The 20,666-nt window shown below is 48.4% G+C and overlaps 2 protein-coding genes across 2 annotated transcripts; one reads left to right on the top strand and one right to left on the bottom strand.

Annotated features, from left to right (window-relative positions):
- The first annotated feature begins 7,598 nt into the window (after nucleotides 1-7,598).
- THRSP (thyroid hormone responsive) lies at nucleotides 7,599-10,305 on the top strand. The gene is made up of 2 exons (XM_026518183.4): nucleotides 7,599-8,278; nucleotides 9,627-10,305. The coding sequence occupies exon 1, from the start codon at nucleotides 7,807-7,809 to the stop codon at nucleotides 8,257-8,259; it is 453 nt and encodes a 150-aa protein (XP_026373968.2). The 5' UTR covers nucleotides 7,599-7,806; the 3' UTR covers nucleotides 8,260-8,278; nucleotides 9,627-10,305.
- Nucleotides 10,306-11,201: 896 nt separating this feature from the next.
- On the bottom strand, nucleotides 11,202-20,227 carry NDUFC2 (NADH:ubiquinone oxidoreductase subunit C2). Its single transcript, XM_026518184.4, has 3 exons — nucleotides 19,920-20,227; nucleotides 13,906-14,049; nucleotides 11,202-11,383 (listed from the first exon to the last, which is right to left on the bottom strand). Exons 1-3 carry the CDS (start codon nucleotides 20,086-20,088, stop codon nucleotides 11,334-11,336), a joined length of 363 nt encoding a protein of 120 aa, XP_026373969.1. The 5' UTR covers nucleotides 20,089-20,227; the 3' UTR covers nucleotides 11,202-11,333.
- Nucleotides 20,228-20,666: the final 439 nt, after the last annotated feature.

The raw sequence follows: 20,666 nt of genomic DNA, 5'->3' as shown, positions 1-20,666 counted from the left end.
TAACTAGAAGAGGAAAGACCAGAGAGGTGGCAATACAAGAAGGCTTTTGCTGGCTTTGTAAGTGGAGGAAGGAGCCACCAACCAAGAAATGAAGGCACCCTCTAGAATATGGAAAAGGCAAGAGAACAGATTCTCCCCTAGAGCCTCCAGAAAGGAACACAGCCCTGCTGACACCTTGATTTTAGGCCAGTGAGACCCATTTTGGACTTCTGACCTCTGGGACCGTGAGATGGTAAAGTTGTGTTCCAAAAGCAGCCATAGGAGACGAGTACAAGGAATTACTGAAGGTATTTAAGTTAGAGAAGGGCTGGTCTCGTACAGGAGTCCAATTGTACCAGGAGGAATCATGGAGAAGCTGGAGCAGGACTCACTGTAGATTTCAGGCCGGAAAGAGAAGGAGGCCCCAAAAGATGGCTGCGGGTGGATTGAGGGCGGGAGGCCTGAGAACCCAGAAGGAGGGGTTCACGGGCTGAGTTTTGGGTATGAGCTTATGGCTCTTGATCAGTGTCTCCTCCTTTCCCAGCCAAGCCCCCTCCCAGCACCTGTCCAGGGTGGGCAGGAAGTCCTTAGTCACCTCCTGGACTCTGGCCTGGGTCCCAGTCTAGGGGCCAGCCCTATGGGCAGAGTGAGAGGTCCCCCCAGCAAGGGTGTCTCCGGGAGCTCCTCTGTCAAGGACTGGCCATCTCGGAAGGAGGCAGCTGAGCCAAGGCCCCATCACCACTGAGCTCTCTGGAGTCCGGGTGCTGGCGTTGACAGCCTTCCGCCTGAGGGTTTCCCTGGCGGGGAGCTCAGAGAAGGGGGTCAAATGAACAAAATGGAAGACAGAGTGAAGAAATACCTGGGAAGCACACCCAGGTAGACAGATCCCCATAGTAATTTTATTCATGCATCCTTTCAGTCAATAAGCTAAGGAAACTTTCTTGAGCTCCTGGGGTCCTGGAGTCACAAGGAATAATTAGACCAGTTTCTTGCCCTCAGGGGCTCCCAGGTAGAAGAGAGACAGACATATTTTCTGTATGAGTGACTAATCTTGTCTGGTCACAGAATTTTTAAATATCTTAGCCCTATTGTAAGTGATATATATAGCAGTAAGGTCCTTCCAGGGGAGTGAATAAAACATTATTAGAAATATAAATTGGAGAGGCACCTGGGTGGCTCAGTTGGTTAAGCATCTGCCTTCAGCTCAGGTCATGATCCCAGGGTCCTGGGATCGAGCCCCACGTTGGGCTCCTCACTCAGCAGGGAGTCTGCTTCTCCTTTTCCCTCTACCCCTCCCCCTGCTTGTACTCGCTCTGTCTCTCTCTCTCTCAAATGAATAAATAAAATCTTAAAAAAAAAAAGAAGTATAAATTGGAGCCTCAGTTTTTTCGTCAATAAAGTCGAGGTCAGGTTGCATGATCCCTATGATACACCCAACTCTGATGATCTGGACCTTTGTCCCATCTGCAAGGGAGCACTTCTGCCTCTGTGTCTCACTCAGCGAGCCCAGAAGCCATTAGGCTGACCCCAACCTAGTTGCATCAGTGGGAGGAAGGACTGGGCCTTCTCAGAACTGAGAGAGGGGTGTGACAGGGAGGAAATTGGGAGTGGAGGCTGGGTGGGAAGACCTGCCAGTTTCCTGGGTCTCTGCTGGTCAGCCATGCACACGGAGCCTTTGGACAGTGAAGTTTGCGGTGGATTCCCTGAAATGCAGAGATGCCTATATTCTCAAGTAACAGAAAAGTCCTGGGCCTCTTGGGGTGACCTGAGAACTCCAGAGAAGGGACCCCACCACTCCCTCAAATAGCTCTCTCTTAGCTGGTCAATGGACTCTTGATGCCTCAAAATCCTCCGTTCAGAAGACTGTGGGGTTTTGGTTTTGTTTTGTTTTATTGTTTTCAGCTTGAGAGTCTCTACTCAGTCCACCTCCTGAATTTTGCAGTTGGTAAACTGAGGCCTAGGGAAGTGGAGTGACCCTCTTACGGTTACCCAGGGAGTCAGTTGCGTCTTTAAGAAGAATATTTTATGATCAGTGGCATGATTGCTCCCTCTGCCTGGGAGATAGATCCCCTGGACACTGGGAGCAGTCAGGCCTTGGCACAGATATTGCTTCTTCCCTGGGGTAATAACCATGTTTGGAGTGAATGCTTGACTCCCTGGCCACAGACATGCCCTGGGGATCATTGTTGAAATGCAGTTTCCAGGGGCGCCTGGGTGGCTCAGTTGGCCTAAGCGTCTGCCTTCTCCTCAGGTCATGATCCCAGGGTCCTGGGGTTGAGCCCTGCATTGGGCTCCTTGCTCAGGAGCCTGCTTCTCCCTCTCCCTGCCACTCCCCCTGCTTGTATTCCCTCTCTCTCTCTCACGCTCTCTCTGGCAAATGAATAAATAAAATCTTTTAAAAAAATGTTTCCAGTTCAGTAGGTCTTGGGCAGGACCTGAGACTGCATTCCCGAGGAGCTCTCTGGTGATTAGAAGCTGCTGGTCTGCAAACCACACCTGTAGTAAACTAGTAGCAAGGCTCTAGCTATTTTTATTTTATTTTATTTTATTTTATTTTATTTTATTTTATTTTATTTTATTTTATTATTTTATTTTATTTCTAGGACATGTCACAACATGGTAGTATCATATTTATCTGAGCATATGTTCATTACGGCTTTCTCCCCACTAGACATGAACTGCCTGAGTGGGGGGCCTTGTCTGCTTTGTGCCTTCTGATAGCTCCAGGCCCAGCATAGTGCAGACACAGGAAGCTCTCAGTATATGAGGTCCCCTGGGTGACAAAAGGGGCCAGGTTCTAGAGGGCAGGACCGTGTCCTGTTTCCTCCTGCCTCCCCGTGGCACAGCAGGGGTTCAGTATCTGGAGTAGGGGGTAGAACAGCTTTTGACTCTTGACCCCTTGTGTTTCTCAATAGGTCAGGACTGAAGCAACAGTGCAAAGAAAAACAGCCTGAGGCCCACAGATGGCAGATGACGCGTATGTATAAAAGTCACTTTTAAAATTAGGAAACTTGTCACAACCTTAGTCTGAGTGCATTCCCTGGCTCCTGGACCCAAGCCCAGCCCGGGTGGCTTGGACACTGGCAGTCCCAGAGCACTGTTTGGTCATCTTACCCCCTGTACCACATTCACATGGTGTTCCTGGCCTGAACTTTGGGGGCCTCGACCCCAGTGCATCTGGGGTTGGATTAGTTTATCCAACTTGGGGCATTCAGATCGCCTGAGGGTGAGGCCACCGGCAGCTTTGCAGAGGTCATTCCAGGAAGTGACTCACTCGGCCTCAGTTTCCCTGCCTAAGAGCAGGGAAGCAAGGGAAGGGGAGTGGGGGAAGACTGGGGAAATCCAGTGACACTTGAGGTCTAGTCTATCTTCTGTTACCTCTCCCACCCCGGGTCGCCAGGCCTTCCTTACCAGCAGTGGCCCAGCTGGACCAGATCATCTCCCAATCCTGGGATGTGGCATCTGGAGAACAAGGACCCCTGAGTCCAGTGGACCTTGCTGAAGCCAAACCACCTGTCCTGCCCCACCATACCCCCTGACAAGACCCCACGTTCCTTCTTTCCTGCCTTCCTCCATTCCCCTCCCCACTCCTAGAACTTCTCTGAGTTCAGCCCATCCCGAGATCCCATCTCTCTGTTCTCTAATCAGAGACGCTGGGCAGCTAGTTGATCATTCAGCAACATTTCATCCGGGGCCTTCCACCTGCCAGGTGGACCTGGAGGCAGTCTCAGTCTGTAGCCTGCTGGCCAGATGATACCAGCTGCCGTCCTCTCCCTCTTCCCCGGGGCTCCTGTGTGTTCTGTATTTGTTCACTCACATGGCTCATTTGTTCTCCTGATGACCAGCTTGCTCACTTTCTCCAGTTTTCACTAACACCCACCCGCTCACTCACTCACGTCTGGGGCACTCACGCGGTCCCTCTGGACCCAGTCCAGGAATCCGTCTGGGAACGGACTGGCCCGAGATGGGATTCAGACATAAATGCAGAGGCAGAATGACACAGAAGGCATGGCGGTCGTGTGCTCAGGTGCAGTCCCCCAACGTCTGAGCTGGAGGGGGCCTCGAAAGGATTAGCCCCCTCGTTGAATAGATGGGGCAGAAGAGGCCCAGGGAGGCCTCGGTTGGCCCTGGGCCACTGGGTCAGAGATGAAAAAATTGCTACTTGCAGGGCACTTCTGGCCTGCCCCCGTGCCATGGTCAGCTGTCCCAGCCCTGTCCACATCACGCTTTCCAGTCCTGAGCCAGGCACCAGGGGCCTGCGTTCAAAAGGAGGGTCATGCCCTCAAGGATCTGGACATGGCTTCAGAAGAAGTTATACAACCAGGGCTGAAAGAGCCTTCCCTTCAGAGAGCTCCCAACTCCTCTCTTTACAGCCAAGGACACCGGAGCCCAGGAAGCCTGCTTGCAAGTGGGCCTGGCAGCAGCCCCAATCCCAAACGGCGGGTCCGGCCTGGTGGTCTTTGGCTGTACCCACTGCTCAGCCATCCTGGATGTTTGAATACAAAGGAAGTCCCACCTCCCTGAGGAGAAAACATTTTAAGAGTATTTTTCCTGGGGGCACCTGGGTGGCTCAGTTTAAGCATCTGCCTTCAGCTCAGGTCGTGATCCCAGGGTCCTGGGATCGAGTCCGTGTCGGGCTCCCCACTCAGCAGGGAGTCTGCTTCTCCTTCACTTTCCGCCGCTCCCCCTGCTCATGTTCTCTCTCTCTCTCAAATAAATAAATAAAATCTTGAAGAAGAAGAAGAAGGAGGAGGAGGAGGAGGGGGGGGAAGGGGAAGGGGAAGGGGAAGGGGAAGGGGAAGGGGAAGGGGAAGGGGAAGGAGAAGGAGGAGATGATTTTTCCTGGGATGCCTGGCTGGCTCAGTCGGTTAAGCTTCTGACTCTTGATTTTGGCTCAGGTCATGATCTCACGGTCATGGGATCAAGCCCCAGGTGGAGCCCCCTGTTGGGCTCTACGCTCAGTGTGGAGTCTGCTTGTCTCTCACCCTCCGCTCCTCACCTCCCCCTCGAATAAATAAATAAAATCTTTAGAAAAAAAGAATGTTTTTCCCAATAAAGGTCAAAAACAAACCAAAAATGTTTTAGAGCTGGAAATGAACTAATCAACCCTTTACTTAAGTAATTTGTAAAAGTTAAATTCTTTCACTTTACTAACTTCGAAAACTTGGTCTTTTCTACTCATAGTTTAGGAAACAATTTTATGCAAATTCTTCATGCCACTGACTGGTGGAGGTAATCCTGGGCTCATGTGACTTAGTAAGACTTTTGCTTGCAGTAAAGAACTGGGAGAACAACCTGGACGATGAAGACTTTTGGGACAGGAGTAGGGCACGTTCCTCCTTCCCTGCGGAGTGATTCTGGAAAAGAGGCTCACGTTAGCACCCACAGTTGCACGCCGCTCCGGGGGAGCCAGGTGTGGCTGCAGCCGCTCGGGCTCCCTCACCTGCCAGAGTCCTCACTACTGTCCCCTGTCGAGCCAGGGACCCTGTTTTTCAAGGAGACTGGACATGATGACCAAAGACCGTAGAATGCATCGAGAAGTGAATCTAATGGTCATTATTCAGCTCGTATCTATGGAGCATTTGCAGCACTGGGTCCCGGGACAGATACAACATGAACTGAAATGTGTGTAGCAGGTCCTGGAATGGAGAAATAAAAGAGGGGTTGGGAGAGTAGAATGGAGGAAAACAGAAGCGCCAGGAGGCAGTGCACCTTTACTGAGGTCTTGCAATACGCCAGATATTTCATAAACAACATCTGTAATTCTCAAAATGACCTGTGGGCAGGAGTTCTTACTCATCCCAACTCCTCCTTGCCTAAGAACTATTCTTAGGCTGATTACTTTACCTCCGTCGGCCTCAATTTCCTCCTGGGTAAATGGGGAACTCCTACCACATGTCATTGTTGGGAGGATTGAATTCTGTTTCAAGCACTTTGCTTCAAAAAGTAAGCCCTTAATCACTATCATCGCGATGACACCAGAGCTGAGGCTCAGACAGGAGCAGTGACCGGTCCAGGGCCACACAGCCACAGGAAGGAAAAGCTGACCCATGTTCTCTGTTCCACCCTGCAATCTGCGACATGGAAAAGGTTAAAGTGGAAGCTTTGCCTTTCACAGCAAGCCCATGGCCTGGACTTGGCTGCCCTCTCTGCCCTGGAGAAGCAGGGCCACCTGTCCAACTCAGGATGACCCCAGCTCACCTGTGGCTGTGTGCATAGCCAGTCCATGAAGGGCACTTGGCGAGAGGGACGCCCTTGGTTTTCTTCTGAGGGCTGGAGAGCTGGGCCGGGCTGAGCCTCATCATGGTTGAGAACCTGGGCAAGTACCTCCCTGTCAGTCCCATTTCCCTCACCTGAAAAGAGGACTCCTCCTGTGTTTCTGCCTCATAGGGCTGCTGTGGGGATTAAGCGAGTTAAAGACTAGAAAATGGTGTTTCACACAACCCTGTAAGCGTGGTGAAGACGGGTGACTTTGGGGTGGGGTGGGATGAATATTACTATTTCCTGGGGAGGAGCTAAAGGGAGGTAGAACTCCGTTCAACCTAAAGATGAACTTTCTTATAGCTCTGGCCATAGGCATGGGAGGGAGTGGACAAGTGGACAGTGGTTAGTCAGGAGGGTGCAGAGGGGGCTCCCACCCTGGGGTGGGGTGAGGGTGGCTTAGGTGAGACAAGACCCCCCTCCCTATGCTCTCTTCCTTCTCTCTCCCCACTGCTGGGGCAGAAGGTATCTAGCAGATCTTTCCACCCAAGGCAGTGTTGCAAGCAGGGGCCTGAACCAGAACGTGGAAGGTCTTGCTGTCCGCTTGACTCTGACATTTGTTGCACAACTTTGAGTCTCTCTTTGGGCCTCAGTTTTCCTCGTTATCTCATAAATAAACATAGCAAATGCAGTGTGTCAACTGTGATGGTGTGCTGTGCAAAGGATTACTGTCTCCCGAGACTTCGGATCAAAGGACTAGGCCAGTAGTGAAAAGAGTTGCAACTTGTGGAATTATAGACAGACCTGCATTCATCTAAAATCCTCTGGGAACCGTGCTTTGTGGTTTAGAAAGCATTTTCATGGGCTTTATCTTCTTTGATCGTCTCAACACCTCAAATTTACAGCTAAGGATAGGGATCCAGTTAACTTGTATAATTTAGGCAATCAAGAGCACTAACTGGAGGTGGGAGAGAGGTGGGCCTGAGCTGGCATCCCAGCTCCAGTGGGGCGGTGGGCAAGTTACTCTAACTTAGTGCAGAACTTGGTGTGAAGTTAGGTGTTCAGTAAGTGTTAGCCAGCCAACAACCAGAAAACGCAGCGGGGAAGTGGCAGGATTGGGCTTCTGGCTCCTATGTCAGTGCTCCTGGCCCCACACGAAGCTGTTTCATGTCAACACCCTGCTCCCTAGCTCGTTGCAAAGCCAGGGCACCTCAGGTTGAACGAGGGCACCGCGCATGAGGAGGCAGGCAGTGAAGAGGCAGCGTGGTCTCAGAGAACCTGGAAGAGTTCATGACCGCCCTGGGGTGAGAGCGCCGGTTGCCAAAGGGAAACGCTTCCCTCTCACTGGCCAGTCAGGCTGATGGGGGGGAGGGGCGGGCTCCTGTGGAGGCAGTCTCGGAGTGCTGAAATGACAGACAGAGGGCTGGCAGGTCTGTCTTTGGGCAGATGGATCGCCTGATATAGACACGGGCACCCAAGGCCTGGGATTGGCCTAAAGAAGGGTCATGTTGCCCCATCGGCGGGGCTTTTGCATCCTGTCCAACTGCTGTCACACCCAGACATAAAAGTAGTCTCGAAGTAGTGCTGGGCCAGTGTGCTGGGCTTAGCGTGGAAGCAGCAGCCACCATGCAGGCGCAAACCAAGCACTACCCCAAGAACTGCCTGCTGACCGTCATGGAGCGCTACACGGCCGTGGTGCGCAACATGGAGCAGGTGGTAATGATCCCCAGCCTCCTGCGGGACATGCAGCTGAACGGGCAGGGGCAGCAGGCTCAGGATGGGGCCCCCGACCTCTACAACTACTTCACCATGCTCAAGGCCATCCGCGTGGATGTGGACCACGGGCTGCTGCCCCGCGAGGAGTGGTGGTCCAAGGCGGCAGGTGGCAGAGCCCGCGAGGCTGAGCAGGAAGCCGCAGAGACAGAGGAGGGCGGGGACAAGAGGGTCTTGGGGCGGCCGGACCTGGAAGCTCAGTTCCACCTGCACTCTACCAGCCTCCATCACGTGCTCACCCACCTCACCCTGAAAGCTGAGCAGGTGACGAGGAGGTACCAGGAGATAATGGGACTGGCCATGTAGGCCTCGGACTCTGGGGAAGGTAATGGTGGCATTGGTGGGTGTCAGAGTCCACTGAGGGACATTCCAGGGGGAGATGTAACCCAGTGGGAGCGGGAGAGCCTGGGTCTCGGACAGGCACCCTCACTTCAGGGTATTAGGGCCAAGACCTGGGAGGGCTCAAGGCCAGGTCTGTCTTGCTCTCTTGACCCAGGCTTGGTGAGTAATGGCCATGAACTGCACGCTGATAGCGGGAAAGGTGGCCTGTGAATGCATAGCTACGTACACGTATGTGTGCTTGCACGTGTGTGCATTTACTAGTAAGTATGTGAATGCTTGGTCAGCTGGGGTTCGAGTTATGACTCCACCACTAAGGCCTGGCTTTCCCCGGCTCACTTCTCTGGGTTTCCGTTTCTTCACTGAAGAGTAACAGTAGTGGTAAAAATAACTACTGGCACTTGAATGGTTTTGTAGTTTAAAATCACTTGCGTATCAATTTTCTAACGGAACCATCATTCCCTTTTCCAGATGAAAAACTGGGGGCCAGAGAAGTGAAAGGAGTCCAAGGTCATGCAGGGAACGGCAGAGCAGACATGGGAATGAGCGCGGGGCTAACTGCAGCCCCGTCCCTTCCTCTACGCCAGTGAGCTGCCTTTGCTCCTTAGGATTCTGCAGCCTGGCTGCAGGTGGGGCTTGGGGATGACAGAGGAGGGAGAAACCCCCGCTCTTTGTGTGTCAATTATACTTCAGTTGAAAAACAAACAGGGGCGCCCGGGCAGCTCAGTCGTTTAAGTGTCTGCCTTCAGTTCAGGTCATGATCCTGGGGTCCTGGGATCCAGCCCCTCGTTGGGCTCCCTGCCCAGCGGAAAGCCTGCTTCTCCCTCTCCCTCTGCTCCTCCCCCCTGCTTGTGCTCTCTCTCTCTCAAATAAACAAATAAATCCTAAAAACAAACTAGAACAAAAATCCAACTTCTGTCAACCTTTGCAAAAAACAAAACAAAACAAAACAAAAAACCAAGCAAGCAAGCAAGCAAGCAAGCGCTGTCCTTGACCAGCCCAGCGCCTTGAGAGCCAAGAGCAGCAGTTCGGGGCGGTGTCCGCACGCCGGGACCTGGTTTTCGTGGAGGCGGTCTGGTACAGCAGAAGTTAAAAAATCTGGGCTCTTGTCCCGGTCCTACCACTGACCTCCGTGTGACCCCAGACAACGTATTTCAGCTTCCGCATTGCAGTTTCCGTCAGTAAAACGTGGAGGTGAACCAGCTGCCACCAAGGCTCTGGTAACTCTTCCTGCGGCCGCACTACCGTTGAGCTGCTGCGTGTTTTCCCTGCCTCGGTAGGCACGGGATAGGAATTCATACTGACCTGGTTTTGTAAATCTCTGCTCTCCACAGATCCCTTTCAGTGACAGAAGGCAGACTGCGTGGTGAGGACACGGAAGCGTTCCCTAGCTCTGAGGCCGACGGCCACGGCCTGGACCTGGAGCTGGAAGCAAACGGCGGCTTGGTTCTCTGGGATGCTTCCCTGCCTCCCTCGCAGCGCCAGTTTGTGGGCTTGGCACCGGGTCGCTTTAGGATGCTTGTCGCTATTCACAACTGCCCTCACTCCTCTCTCCAGCTGGGGGCTGGCCAGTGGTTCACGAGGAGCTAGATGGTACCCGCCACCGTGCTACGGTAGAACTATGGTAGAACGTGATCGTTTTCGTTCTGACCAAATGAAAGCCACAGCCTTTCTCTGGGCAGTCACTCACCATGTGACCCTGGACGTTATTTAACCTATTGGAGCCTAAAATTCCTCATCTCTAAAATGTGGTATTACTGGCCTCACAAGACTGTTACGGAAATTAAACAAGATGATGAATCAAAAGCCCCTGGCATGTGAGTGCTATTATCACAGGTTGATTTTTTTCTCGCACCCTCACCTTGTATTTGCTCTAGCCCTTACTTTTTACCCTCCAGAACTAAGGGATGGCGAAGTCCCTTGGGATGAATGGTTCACACTCCTGTACCTGCCAAGCACGAATGAACAATACTTTGTATTTGTTGGAGTAGCAATAAAAAAAACAAAAACTTGTATATATCTTTATTAGCTCCTGAAGTAATTTCTCAGGCATGATTTCATTTTTAACAAGTGAGATCCAAGAGAACAGACATGGAACTCATCTGATTTTGCCCAGAAACCACGCGCTTATATTCATTCTAATTGGAAATCATGTAGAGAAATAACCTTACTGATCTCCCAAAACGAATCTGATTATAAATTTGAGCATGGAAACGTTTTGCACAAACATCTGGACTCAAAAAGTCATTAAGAGTAAATTTATTGCACGTAGGTGGGGTTTTTCCTTTTAATGCCACCGAGTGTAGCTGTCGACAGCGTTAGCTGCTGAGCCCACTTTCTCCAGGGTGATCCATCTACAGCAAAGGCCCCTCTGCTGCATCAGCCTTCTGTTCTCCTGGTCCTGAGTCTTCTCCTTCCAAAGCACCCTCTCTACTGATTGTTGCAGAGAGCTCAGAAACACAAACCCGACCATGTCATTCCACTAAAATCCTTTAGTGACTTCCCACCATCTACAGGATCAAGCCCAAATTATTCTGCATCATTCAGAAAACCCTCCATAATCTGGCTTACTTTGTTTCGCTTTCTACTAGAACCGGAACAGGCAAAACTTTCCTGTAATAGGCCATATATTAAATATTTTTGGCTTTGCAGGCCATAAGGTCTCTGTCACAACCACTCAACTCTACCCCTGCAGCATGGAAACAGCCACTGACATGTAAACAAATTAGCATGGCTGTGTTCCAATAAAACGTACTAGCAATAGACAAGATTTGGCTCACAGGCTATCGCCTGCCAACTCTGAGCTAAACTCCATTTAAATCCATCAGATGTCTTCTTAAAATTGGGTGAATGGAAACTGACCATTCCCTGATGAATTATTTTTATTATGACAAAAAGGAGTCAGAGTGTTCATGATGACCATTTTAATCATAATGTGTTAACATACGCATTAACATAAACTTCAGATATCATGGAAACATGTTCCACAAAATTCAGACATAACTGGTATCAGTGAAACCAAAGTAGGCATTTTGGAGACTTCAACGCACTGGATGGAATTCTTCAAGAAATTCACCGTAAGTTTTCTTATCTATAAAGGGAAAGATCACAAAAAATTTATTTTTAAATTATGTTTTAAAAATCACATTTCCTAAAGAAAAATTAACACAGTATTTTTATAGACATAAACTCCTAAGAATTTCCTTATGTTCTTGCCCTCAACCATAGTTTGGCAACCACTGAGACATTCTGTTTCACCGGACGAAGGGTAACTTCGAAAGACTCTGTGGTGACATCCAGATGGCTGCCCAGAGGCGCCAAGTGCTGCCAGGGGGTCCTGGCTGAAGGGGTAAAGGAAGGCATGAACAGGGAGAGGCACAGGTCAGCTGGGAGGGCCAGGAGTTGAGGCAGTCAAGCTTCCGGGTCCCTGCTGTCCGTGCAGGAGGCTGCTGGCACACCTGCCACTAACGCGCTGCTCAGCCAGAATGAGTCTGTGAGGCTACACAAGCCCCTGCCCCCAGAGGGAGCTGGTACACAGAGGAGGCAAAAAGCCAGAGGCCTGGGGCTGCTCTGCCACGGGTCTCACTCTTGGGAATCAATATTCCCAAGATTCCAACTCTAACATCCAACAGTTTTGAGTATTCCCCGTCCCTGATACATCCAGTATTCATGGCTTTGTGCTCTAGCCTTTGAACTCTTCACTGGTTAAAAAAAAAAAAGCTGTACCTTTCTGATCCCCCATTAACATCACATATGTGACTGAAGGCTGCGGGAATATTAAATAGAATAATACAATTTCAGAGCTAAACAGGACCTTAGAGACCATCGTTCAGTATAATGAAATTTAAATGCTTAATATTTATATGAATAGGAAAATCTATTTAAAATCTATATATTTCCAAGTCCAAAAATTTTCTACATTCATTCATTCACTCACTCACATATAGGCACGTCTGTATTATGTAAATATGTTTGTAAAATACGAACAAGAAAACAGTTATATTACAATCAAATTCACAGCTGAAGAGCAATAAGTAGGGTGTGCTGAGGAAAAGCCTGTTTGTCACTGGGTCAGGGCTTCTTTAAGATGATGACTCTTGAGCGGAAATTTGCTTGGTGGACAGGTGAAGGTGGAGCAAGAGGAAGACCAAGAAGGTACCGGGTGTACAAAGTGAAACACGGCAGGCTCAGGACACAGCGTTTCACGAGGCAGGACACGAGTGACAGGAGATGAGGCAGGGTTCTGTGGTTTTTTTTTTTTTTTTAATCTTTTACTTTTTTTTTTTTTTTTAAGATTTTATTTATTTAAGAGAGACAGATAGTGACAGAGAGAGCACGAATGGGGAGGAGAGGGAGAAGCAGGCCCCCCGCTCAGCAGGGAGCCCCATGAGCTGAAGGCAGACGCTTAACCGACCGAGTCACACAGGCGCCACAGACGCAGGGTTCTGTGTAGATTAGGTCAGCTATTATGTATTGCTTACTAGCAGAGGCTCTGTACTGGAGGCTGCGGAAACAAAGATCAATCTACAGTCTAGTGAGGGACACAGACACGTGCATGTCACATTGTGGATAAAAGCCGTGGGCAAAGTCTCTCTAGCAGGCAATTAGCTCAGCCTGGGAAAAGAAGCCCTCCTCAGGAGTCTGGATTTTATCTTAAAGGCAATGGACAGGTACTGTAAGCAATCCCTTTTAGGCATATCTACATTTATCCAGAGACCTGATTTTCGGTAAGATTGAAGGCAGAGCTGAGCTGAAGGCAACTGCGACAGTCCAAGCAAGAGATTATCAGGGTATGAACTGGGGGAGTGGTGGCGGAGTGGCAGTGGGAGAGAGACGGAAGTTTAGAATTGAAAAACACTTAGGAAGTAGAACAGCAAGACTTGAGGCTTAATGAGAATTCAAAGAAAGACTGGAAGATGCTTCCTAGGCTTCTGGCTGGAGTAGCGAGGTGGACAGTAGTGCCACTCACCAGTGCGGAGCACAGAACAGAAGTCCACACAGGCAGAGAGGACATAAATTCTGTTTGCTGCCTGATGGACACAGAGGTACTCGGCCAGATTCAAGACAATTCTAGTTGATAGGCAAAGATGTGGGAGTCACCAGAATACTGAAGGTACCCGAAGCCACAGGCATGTATAAGATTAACTAGGGGTACTTGGGTGGCTCGGTCAGTTAAGCCTCTGACTCTTGATTTCGGCTCAGGTCATGATCTCAGGGTCCTGGGACTGAGCCCCACACTGGGCTCTGTGCTTAGCAGGGAATCTGCTTTTCTCCTTTCCTCTCCCCCTCTCTCCTTCCCCATCCTAGTGCTCGCTCTCTCATTCTCTCTCAAATAAATAAATATATAAATCTTAAAAAAAAAAAAAGGGAGACGTCTGGGTGGCTCAGTTGGTTAGGCGTCTGCCTTCAGCTCAGGTCATGATCCCAGGGTCCTTGGATCGAGTCCCTCATTGGGCTCCTTGCTCAGCGGGGAGCCCGCTTCTCCCTCTGCCTGCTGCTCCCCCTGCTTGTGCTCTGACAAATAAATAAATAAAATCTTAAAGAAATAAGTAAAATAAATATTTTTTAAAATAAAAAAAAAGAAAGAGGTTCATTACAGTTAACTTGAAATACCTTTTTCAGGAAAATCCTCTGGATGTGATTTTACATAAGCAAACATATCACGGTCCTTCACAGCATACATATAGTCTTGACGTTTTAAAAGATAATATCCAATAAAGACAAAGGAAGTAACATATAGGAGCTGGCGATGCAAACCTAAAATTCAAACGACAAACCCCAAAGAAAGCAAATATCAGTCAATGTATATTTATAATCAGTTTTGCAGTTCAGACATACAATCAATTCTCATTTCTTCTATCATTCTTAAAAAAAAAAAAAGGCTCTTCTACATGGCTCTTTTGGAAAAACAGCCTTGACCTTGATATATCTTCCTAAAAAAATCTGGCAATTATGAAAAGCAACATTAAGTCTACAAACATAACTATTAATGGAACCCAAGATTTTTAAAATTCAGGTTTTATAAATTTCCTCAGGAGAAAAGGTGGATTAGTACAAAATCCTGAAGACCTAAACTAACTTGTATACCAGGACCTGTTCAGGATGTGATGGGACAGAGATGAAGTCCTTTACAAATGCTCGAAAAGCAATTTGGTTTTTCTCCATATACCCATTTACATTTGCATATTTACTGATTACCAAAGCAGCCAGCTACTCTACAAATATATATCAGTTCTCTTTTTACCTTTTAAATTTTGTACCATGTGTATGAATTACCTATTCAAAAACTATATTTAAAAAATCATCCTACAATGAGACTGGAGAGGATCAAGTCACGTGATCTAGGGAAAGCCAAAATTTAATTCTGAAGGGGAGATCCAAAGGTCTGAACTTTATACACAGAAGCATCTTTTTAAAAAGGCTAACTGCAGGTTTGGTTTTCTAGCTATGCCCCAGAATTTGTTCCCCAGCCCTCTTCTTATCCCACACGTATTCCTTTGAAGAACTCTGTTTATTCCTATAGTTTTATCTTCTGTCCACATACTGGTGACCTACAAGTGTGTTCAACTCAGACACCCATGCTGAATAACAGATATATCCAAATGTTTGACATGTATGTTCCCCTGAATACCCTCAAATGAACGTCCTTTCTTCCTAGTCATACCTCTTCCTCTTAAGACCATTCACCCAGGAAGTCAAGTCCTGAGTAATAAACACAGTAATCATCCCTTTTTCTTTTTTTACCCTCTTCCCCCCCCCCCCCCGCTCCAGTCACTGAGTCCTGTCAAGTCCTTGTAAATATTTCGTTGCCTCACTTCAGGGAACTCATCTCTCACTCACACTAACTGCTCTCTCTTATCTCATCTTCCATTCCACACTTATTCCAGTCTTTACCCTGTCACTAGAGGAATTTTTACTAAAATACAAACCTAGCTTGTCAGCCCCTTATTCTTCACAATTATACCCAACAGGAGACCAAACTCCTAGATAATGGCCTCCCAGGCCCTACATGAGCTGACTCTTCCATCTTCATCTGACACTTCCTGATACGCACATTGTGCTCCAGCAACGCTCACTACTTGTAATTCCTCATGCAAATTAGACGCCTTCATGCTTCTTTATACCACCCACCGGTTATTTCTCTGCCCAGAGATCTCCTCATCCTTCAAGATTCAATTCAGACATCACTTCTGCTAAGAAGTCTTCCCAGAACTTTCCTTAATGACGTTAACAGGGTGAACTCCTCTCAATATGTAAACTGCTACAGAAGTTATTTCCATCTACTACCATGCAAAGCCAATGATTACTTCATCTTTGTGTACCAGCATATAGACAGCACTTAATAACTTTTAATAAATGGATAAATGGCCTTGGGCAAGTCAATTTACTACCTGTAAACAAGGCTAATATCTATCGTATCACTCTTACAGTAGGATTATATATAAACCAAAAGAAAATGCATGTAAAAATATTTTGGAAAAATGTGTAAAACAATAAAAATGCAAAATATTACTAAGATCTGGGACTGGACAGGGCCGACTCTTGCATTCTCCCTTACCCCAAACTGCCATCGCTTCCCCTAATGGGCCACCTGCCATACAGCAAACCAAAGTGTGCTGGGTTCTACGGTGTGCCACTGGACTACACAAAGACCCAGACTCTCTATGCTAACCCATATTCTTCACAGAAGACGACTTCCTGAATGCTTCAGATGATGATGTCATTGTCCAGCCCTAAAGGCATGGCCTGGCCTCTTCCCATGTCCCCCTTTCCCTAACCTCTTTCCTGCCTTTCAGTGGTGGTCTCCCTCCCACTACATGCACAACCCCTCTACAATCATTTTCCCTTTCTTTATTAAGTGAATCTAAACTTGGAAGCCATGGTGCTCTTTGCAGAATACCATAAATTACTGATATATTACACTAGAAATCAACAAATATATTTAATTTTGTGGACTACACTCAGATACCAACTATATATTTAAGGCGGGTAAGTGTTAACTACCAACAGGGGTTTAGAACTCCAGACTGGAGAAAAACTTAAGAAAAAATTCTATTTAATATTTTCTGCTAACTTGAAAAAGATCTGCACAACCTGATTTCATTTATAGAATATTCCAATACTACCCACAGAATGCCAGGTACTCTCCATGGCTGTAGTTTTGAAAATCCATCATATTTTTGTCCTTTCCCATTCCTTTGTCACACCTGTTACCCTACATGCATAAACTTGTACCACAATTTGTCTTTTAAATGGATATGCTTATCTAATTGCAAATCTTTGGGGGACTGGGACCATGTTTTAGACTTCCTTGCCATCTACCTATACTTATTTATTCAATAAATACTGAATACTGCTATATGATAGTCATTAAACTAGACAAACACAATATGCATCAATAAATGCTGCTGAGAACCATTTCAATGAAGTCCTCAAGACCCAAGTTTTCCAAAGCAACTTAGGGACACCCAGGAAACTCAGGAACTCTGACACCTAGCCCTGGATTAAGGGCTTTATACATCATCTCATCTAGTTCTCACAGCCACGCAGAGGCGATATTATCCCTATTTCATAGATAAGGAAACTAAAGCTCATGGAGGTAAGTAACTTCCCCGGAATCAAATGCCTAGTAGAATGGAGGTGGTGTCAAATCCAAAATCATGCGCTCTTGACTACTATGCTCTTCCTCTGGAACAGTCTCTATTCAATCCGTACCGCCTTTGTGCTCCCAAATTGCTCACTGCTCACCTACTTCTATGAAAACACACTCTCTGTCATGCCTAGATCCATAATGGACTGTTTACCTGACTCGACTAAGAGCTCTTCGAGGTCAGGGACAGTATTATTCACCCCATATACCCGGTATGTAATACTGCCTGGCACAGAGAAAGAGCTCAGTAAATGCCGAACAAATAAATGTATGGTAAACTGTTTGCATAACAACAGCTGAGGAATGGAAACTTTGTCCAGCACCTTCTGTGTGCCAGGCGTTTTATCTACAGCAGCTCACTTAATTCTCACAAATGCAAAGATTAATTATTCTCATTTTATTTTTTAAAAGATTTGGTTTTTTGAGAGAGCAAGCAAGTGAGCATGGGGGGATGGAGGGGAGAGGGAGAGACAGTCTTAAGCAGACTCCACCCCACACGGCACTCCATCTCACAACCCTGAGGTCACAGCCCTGAGATCACAGCCCTGAGATCATGACCTGAGCCGAAACCGAGAGTCAGATGCTTAACCGTGTCCCCAAGGTGCCCCACTCATTCTCATTTTATAGATGAAGATACTTTTTGCCTCTGAACGGCTTGACCAAGTAACTTGCCGAAGCTGACACAGATAGGAGACAGTGGAGCAAGGCCATTTAGTTCCAAAGTGGAGTTCTTTCCATTACAACAAACGACAGGCTTGGGGAACGACAGGAGTGGTGATGAAAAGGGAGAAAACCTCATCTTCCTAAAGACAGAAATAGACAAAGATCACTCCTTTCTGTGGAGAGGGTCATATCTGAAGGAGATGGGATTTCAATACTATTTGAGCACTGGAAATGCTGAGATTTGGTGAGTTGGGAGCTGGCCTTCAGGCATGACATACAGCTGGAAGGTGCAGAAAGAGGCACAAGTGAGGTGATTCCTGGTTGCCTGAACTACTGTACTAGCTTTCTTCTTAACTGAGCACCTTGGCTCCAATCAGTGCTTTGCATTGACAAAGTTGACCTTCCTTTAAGGAAAAAAAAAAGATTTATTTATTTATTTAATTTATTTATTTGAGAGAGTGAGTGTGTGTAAGAGCGGGGTGGAGAGGACATGACAGAGGGAGAGGGAATCTCAAGCAGACTCCCCACTGGGCAGGGAGCCAGGTATGGGGCTCAATCTCACAACCTTGAGATAACAATCTGAGCAGAAATCAAGAGCTGCTGCTCAATTGACTAAGCCACCCAGATGCCCCAAGTTGACCTTCCTTTTAAAACACAAGGCCCAGGGGTGCCTGGGTGGCTCAGACAGTTAAGTGTCTGATACTTGATTTTGGCTCAGGTCATGATCTCGGGGGTCGCTCTCTCTCTCAAAATAAATAAATAATAGGGGCGCCTGGGTGGCACAGCGGTTAAGCGTCTGCCTTCGGCTCAGGGCGTGGTCCTGACGTTATGGGATCGAGCCCCACATCCAGCTCCTCCGCTAGGAGCCTGCTTCTTCCTCTCCCACTCCCCCTGCTTGTGTTCCCTCTCTCGCTGGCTGTCTCTCTCTGTCGAATAAATAAATAAAATCTTAAAAAATAAATAAATAAATAAATAAAATAATAAAACACAAGGCCTGGGGTCCCTATCTGGACCAGTCGGTAGAGCATCCGACTCTTGATCTCAGGGTGGTGAGTTCAAGCCCCACACTGGGTATGGAGCCTACCTGCAAAAACAAACAAACAAAACACAAAGACTGATTACTCCATCTCTCCACTCTGCCCCCTCAACAGCTCTCAAAAGCTAAAAAGGTTCCTGTCTGCCTAGAGAATAAATTGCCATTATCTACCTAAATCTCCTTCTTAGCTTTATCACCCTACCCTGCACACTCAATCATCAAACTCTCCCCGGCTCAGAGCCTCCATTTACTTCCACTAGCCTCCCATGGGCCTGGACGGCTCTCTCCTAGTATTTGCCTGATAAATCAAAGCTAAGTTCAAACACACCTCTTCCAAAGCTTCCCTCTTCTTTTCCCTTTGGAAATTCATTGCCCTTAGCACAGCCACCATGTCAACTATTAGCTGACAGGAGGCCACTGGCATTACTACAGAATACAGCCCAGGGGCACCCAGGTAGCTCAGTTAGTTAAGCCTCTGCCTTGGGCTCAGGTCATGATCTTGGGGTTGTGGGGTTGAGTCTCGAGACAGGCTCCCGGCTCAGCGGAGAGCCTGCTTCTCCCTCTCCTCCTCGCTTGTGTTCTTTCTCGCTATCCCTGTCTCTCTTAAATAATAACAAATGAATGGATAGATGGATAGATACAGCCCAGAGGTTCAGCCTCTCCTACTCAAAGTGGGTCCCCAGACCAGCAGTATCTGGGAGCTTGTTAACAGCAGACTTCTTCCCAGACCTTTTGAATCAGAATCCACATTTTAACAAGATCCCCAGGTTATTAGAATGCACAGTAATTTTGAGAAGCACTGACTTTGAATATAGACGTGAGGTCTAAAAACAGGCTTGCTACTTAATAGCCATATGACCTTGGGGAAGATGCGTTAACCCCTCTAAAGCTCTCTTTCTTCACTGTGGGTAGGACTTCCCCAAACAGCATTCTGAAGATAAAGACACAAGACACACGTCAGTAGGGCATGACACAAAGTATACGCTGATTTTTGCACACACCGAACCGAGAGAGGAGTTGGCAGTCCCGGGCCCTTCACAGACTCACTTGTGGGTTCGTGGGTTTCAATGACCTCAGTTTCCTTAAGTGCAAAACGACAGTTTGGCCCTACCGGGTTCTGAAGAGCTCGCGGGACGCAGATGCCCCAGGGAGGCGAGGCGGGGCCTGCCAGGTGAAAAGACTAGGAAAAGCGAAAGCACCTCGGCAGCCCATGGGGGAACCGGCCCTCAGCCCCGCGAACCCTCTCCTCCCAGCCGATCCAGCCCGCGCAGCCCTCACCCGCAGACACCACCGGCCTCCGCCGGATCGCGTTATCAAGCAGGCCGGAACAGTAGCCCAAGAAGCCTATGTAGGCGAGCCGCGGGTCGGTCAGCTTGGGCGGGGGAAGGCTCCGGGCCTCATCCGGCAGGAACTGTAAGGGCACTCGGCCCGGCCGTCCGCTCATCATGGTGACGCCGTTCCCACTTGAGGCCGGACCTCGGACCGCCAATTACAAAGAAAACCACCAGGACCACCGCCTGGGTGCACGCCGCAAGCTTTCTCCTCCGAGAACGCCGCTGAAGGGCATGGCGCAGGGCGGTGCAGTGCCCAAACGCTTCCCCGTGCACGCTGCTGCCGGGACCCCGCGCACGAGGTTCCGGGCTACAAAATGACCCCCCCCCCCCCCCGCCCCCTCCTGCCCCTGCGCGCTAATTCTGGCTGGTGGGATTTCAGACGCCTGGTGGGATTTCAGACGCCTGGTACCTTGGGGTCGGGTATACACGAAACGACCAAAACTGGAAGAAGACTAGTAGATACTGCTTTTTTTTTTTTCGCTCAACCTCCCCCACCAGGAATTGCCTCTCCCTCCCCTGACCCTGAACGCAACCTTCTTGCAGAATTTGTCTTTGTATCCAACACCCACAGGTAGTCTTGATAAATAGTTCTAAGAAACGTTAATTAATAGAAAGCTCATAAAAGCTAGGTTGCATTTCCTGGGTTTCCCGTTGTTCACAGGCACACCTTCCAGAACCTAAAATTAAGGTC

Source organism: Ursus arctos, unplaced genomic scaffold (assembly GCF_023065955.2).
Source record: "Ursus arctos isolate Adak ecotype North America unplaced genomic scaffold, UrsArc2.0 scaffold_22, whole genome shotgun sequence".
Lineage (NCBI taxonomy): Eukaryota > Metazoa > Chordata > Mammalia > Carnivora > Ursidae > Ursus > Ursus arctos.
This window is presented reverse-complemented; position numbering and strand designations above follow the sequence as displayed.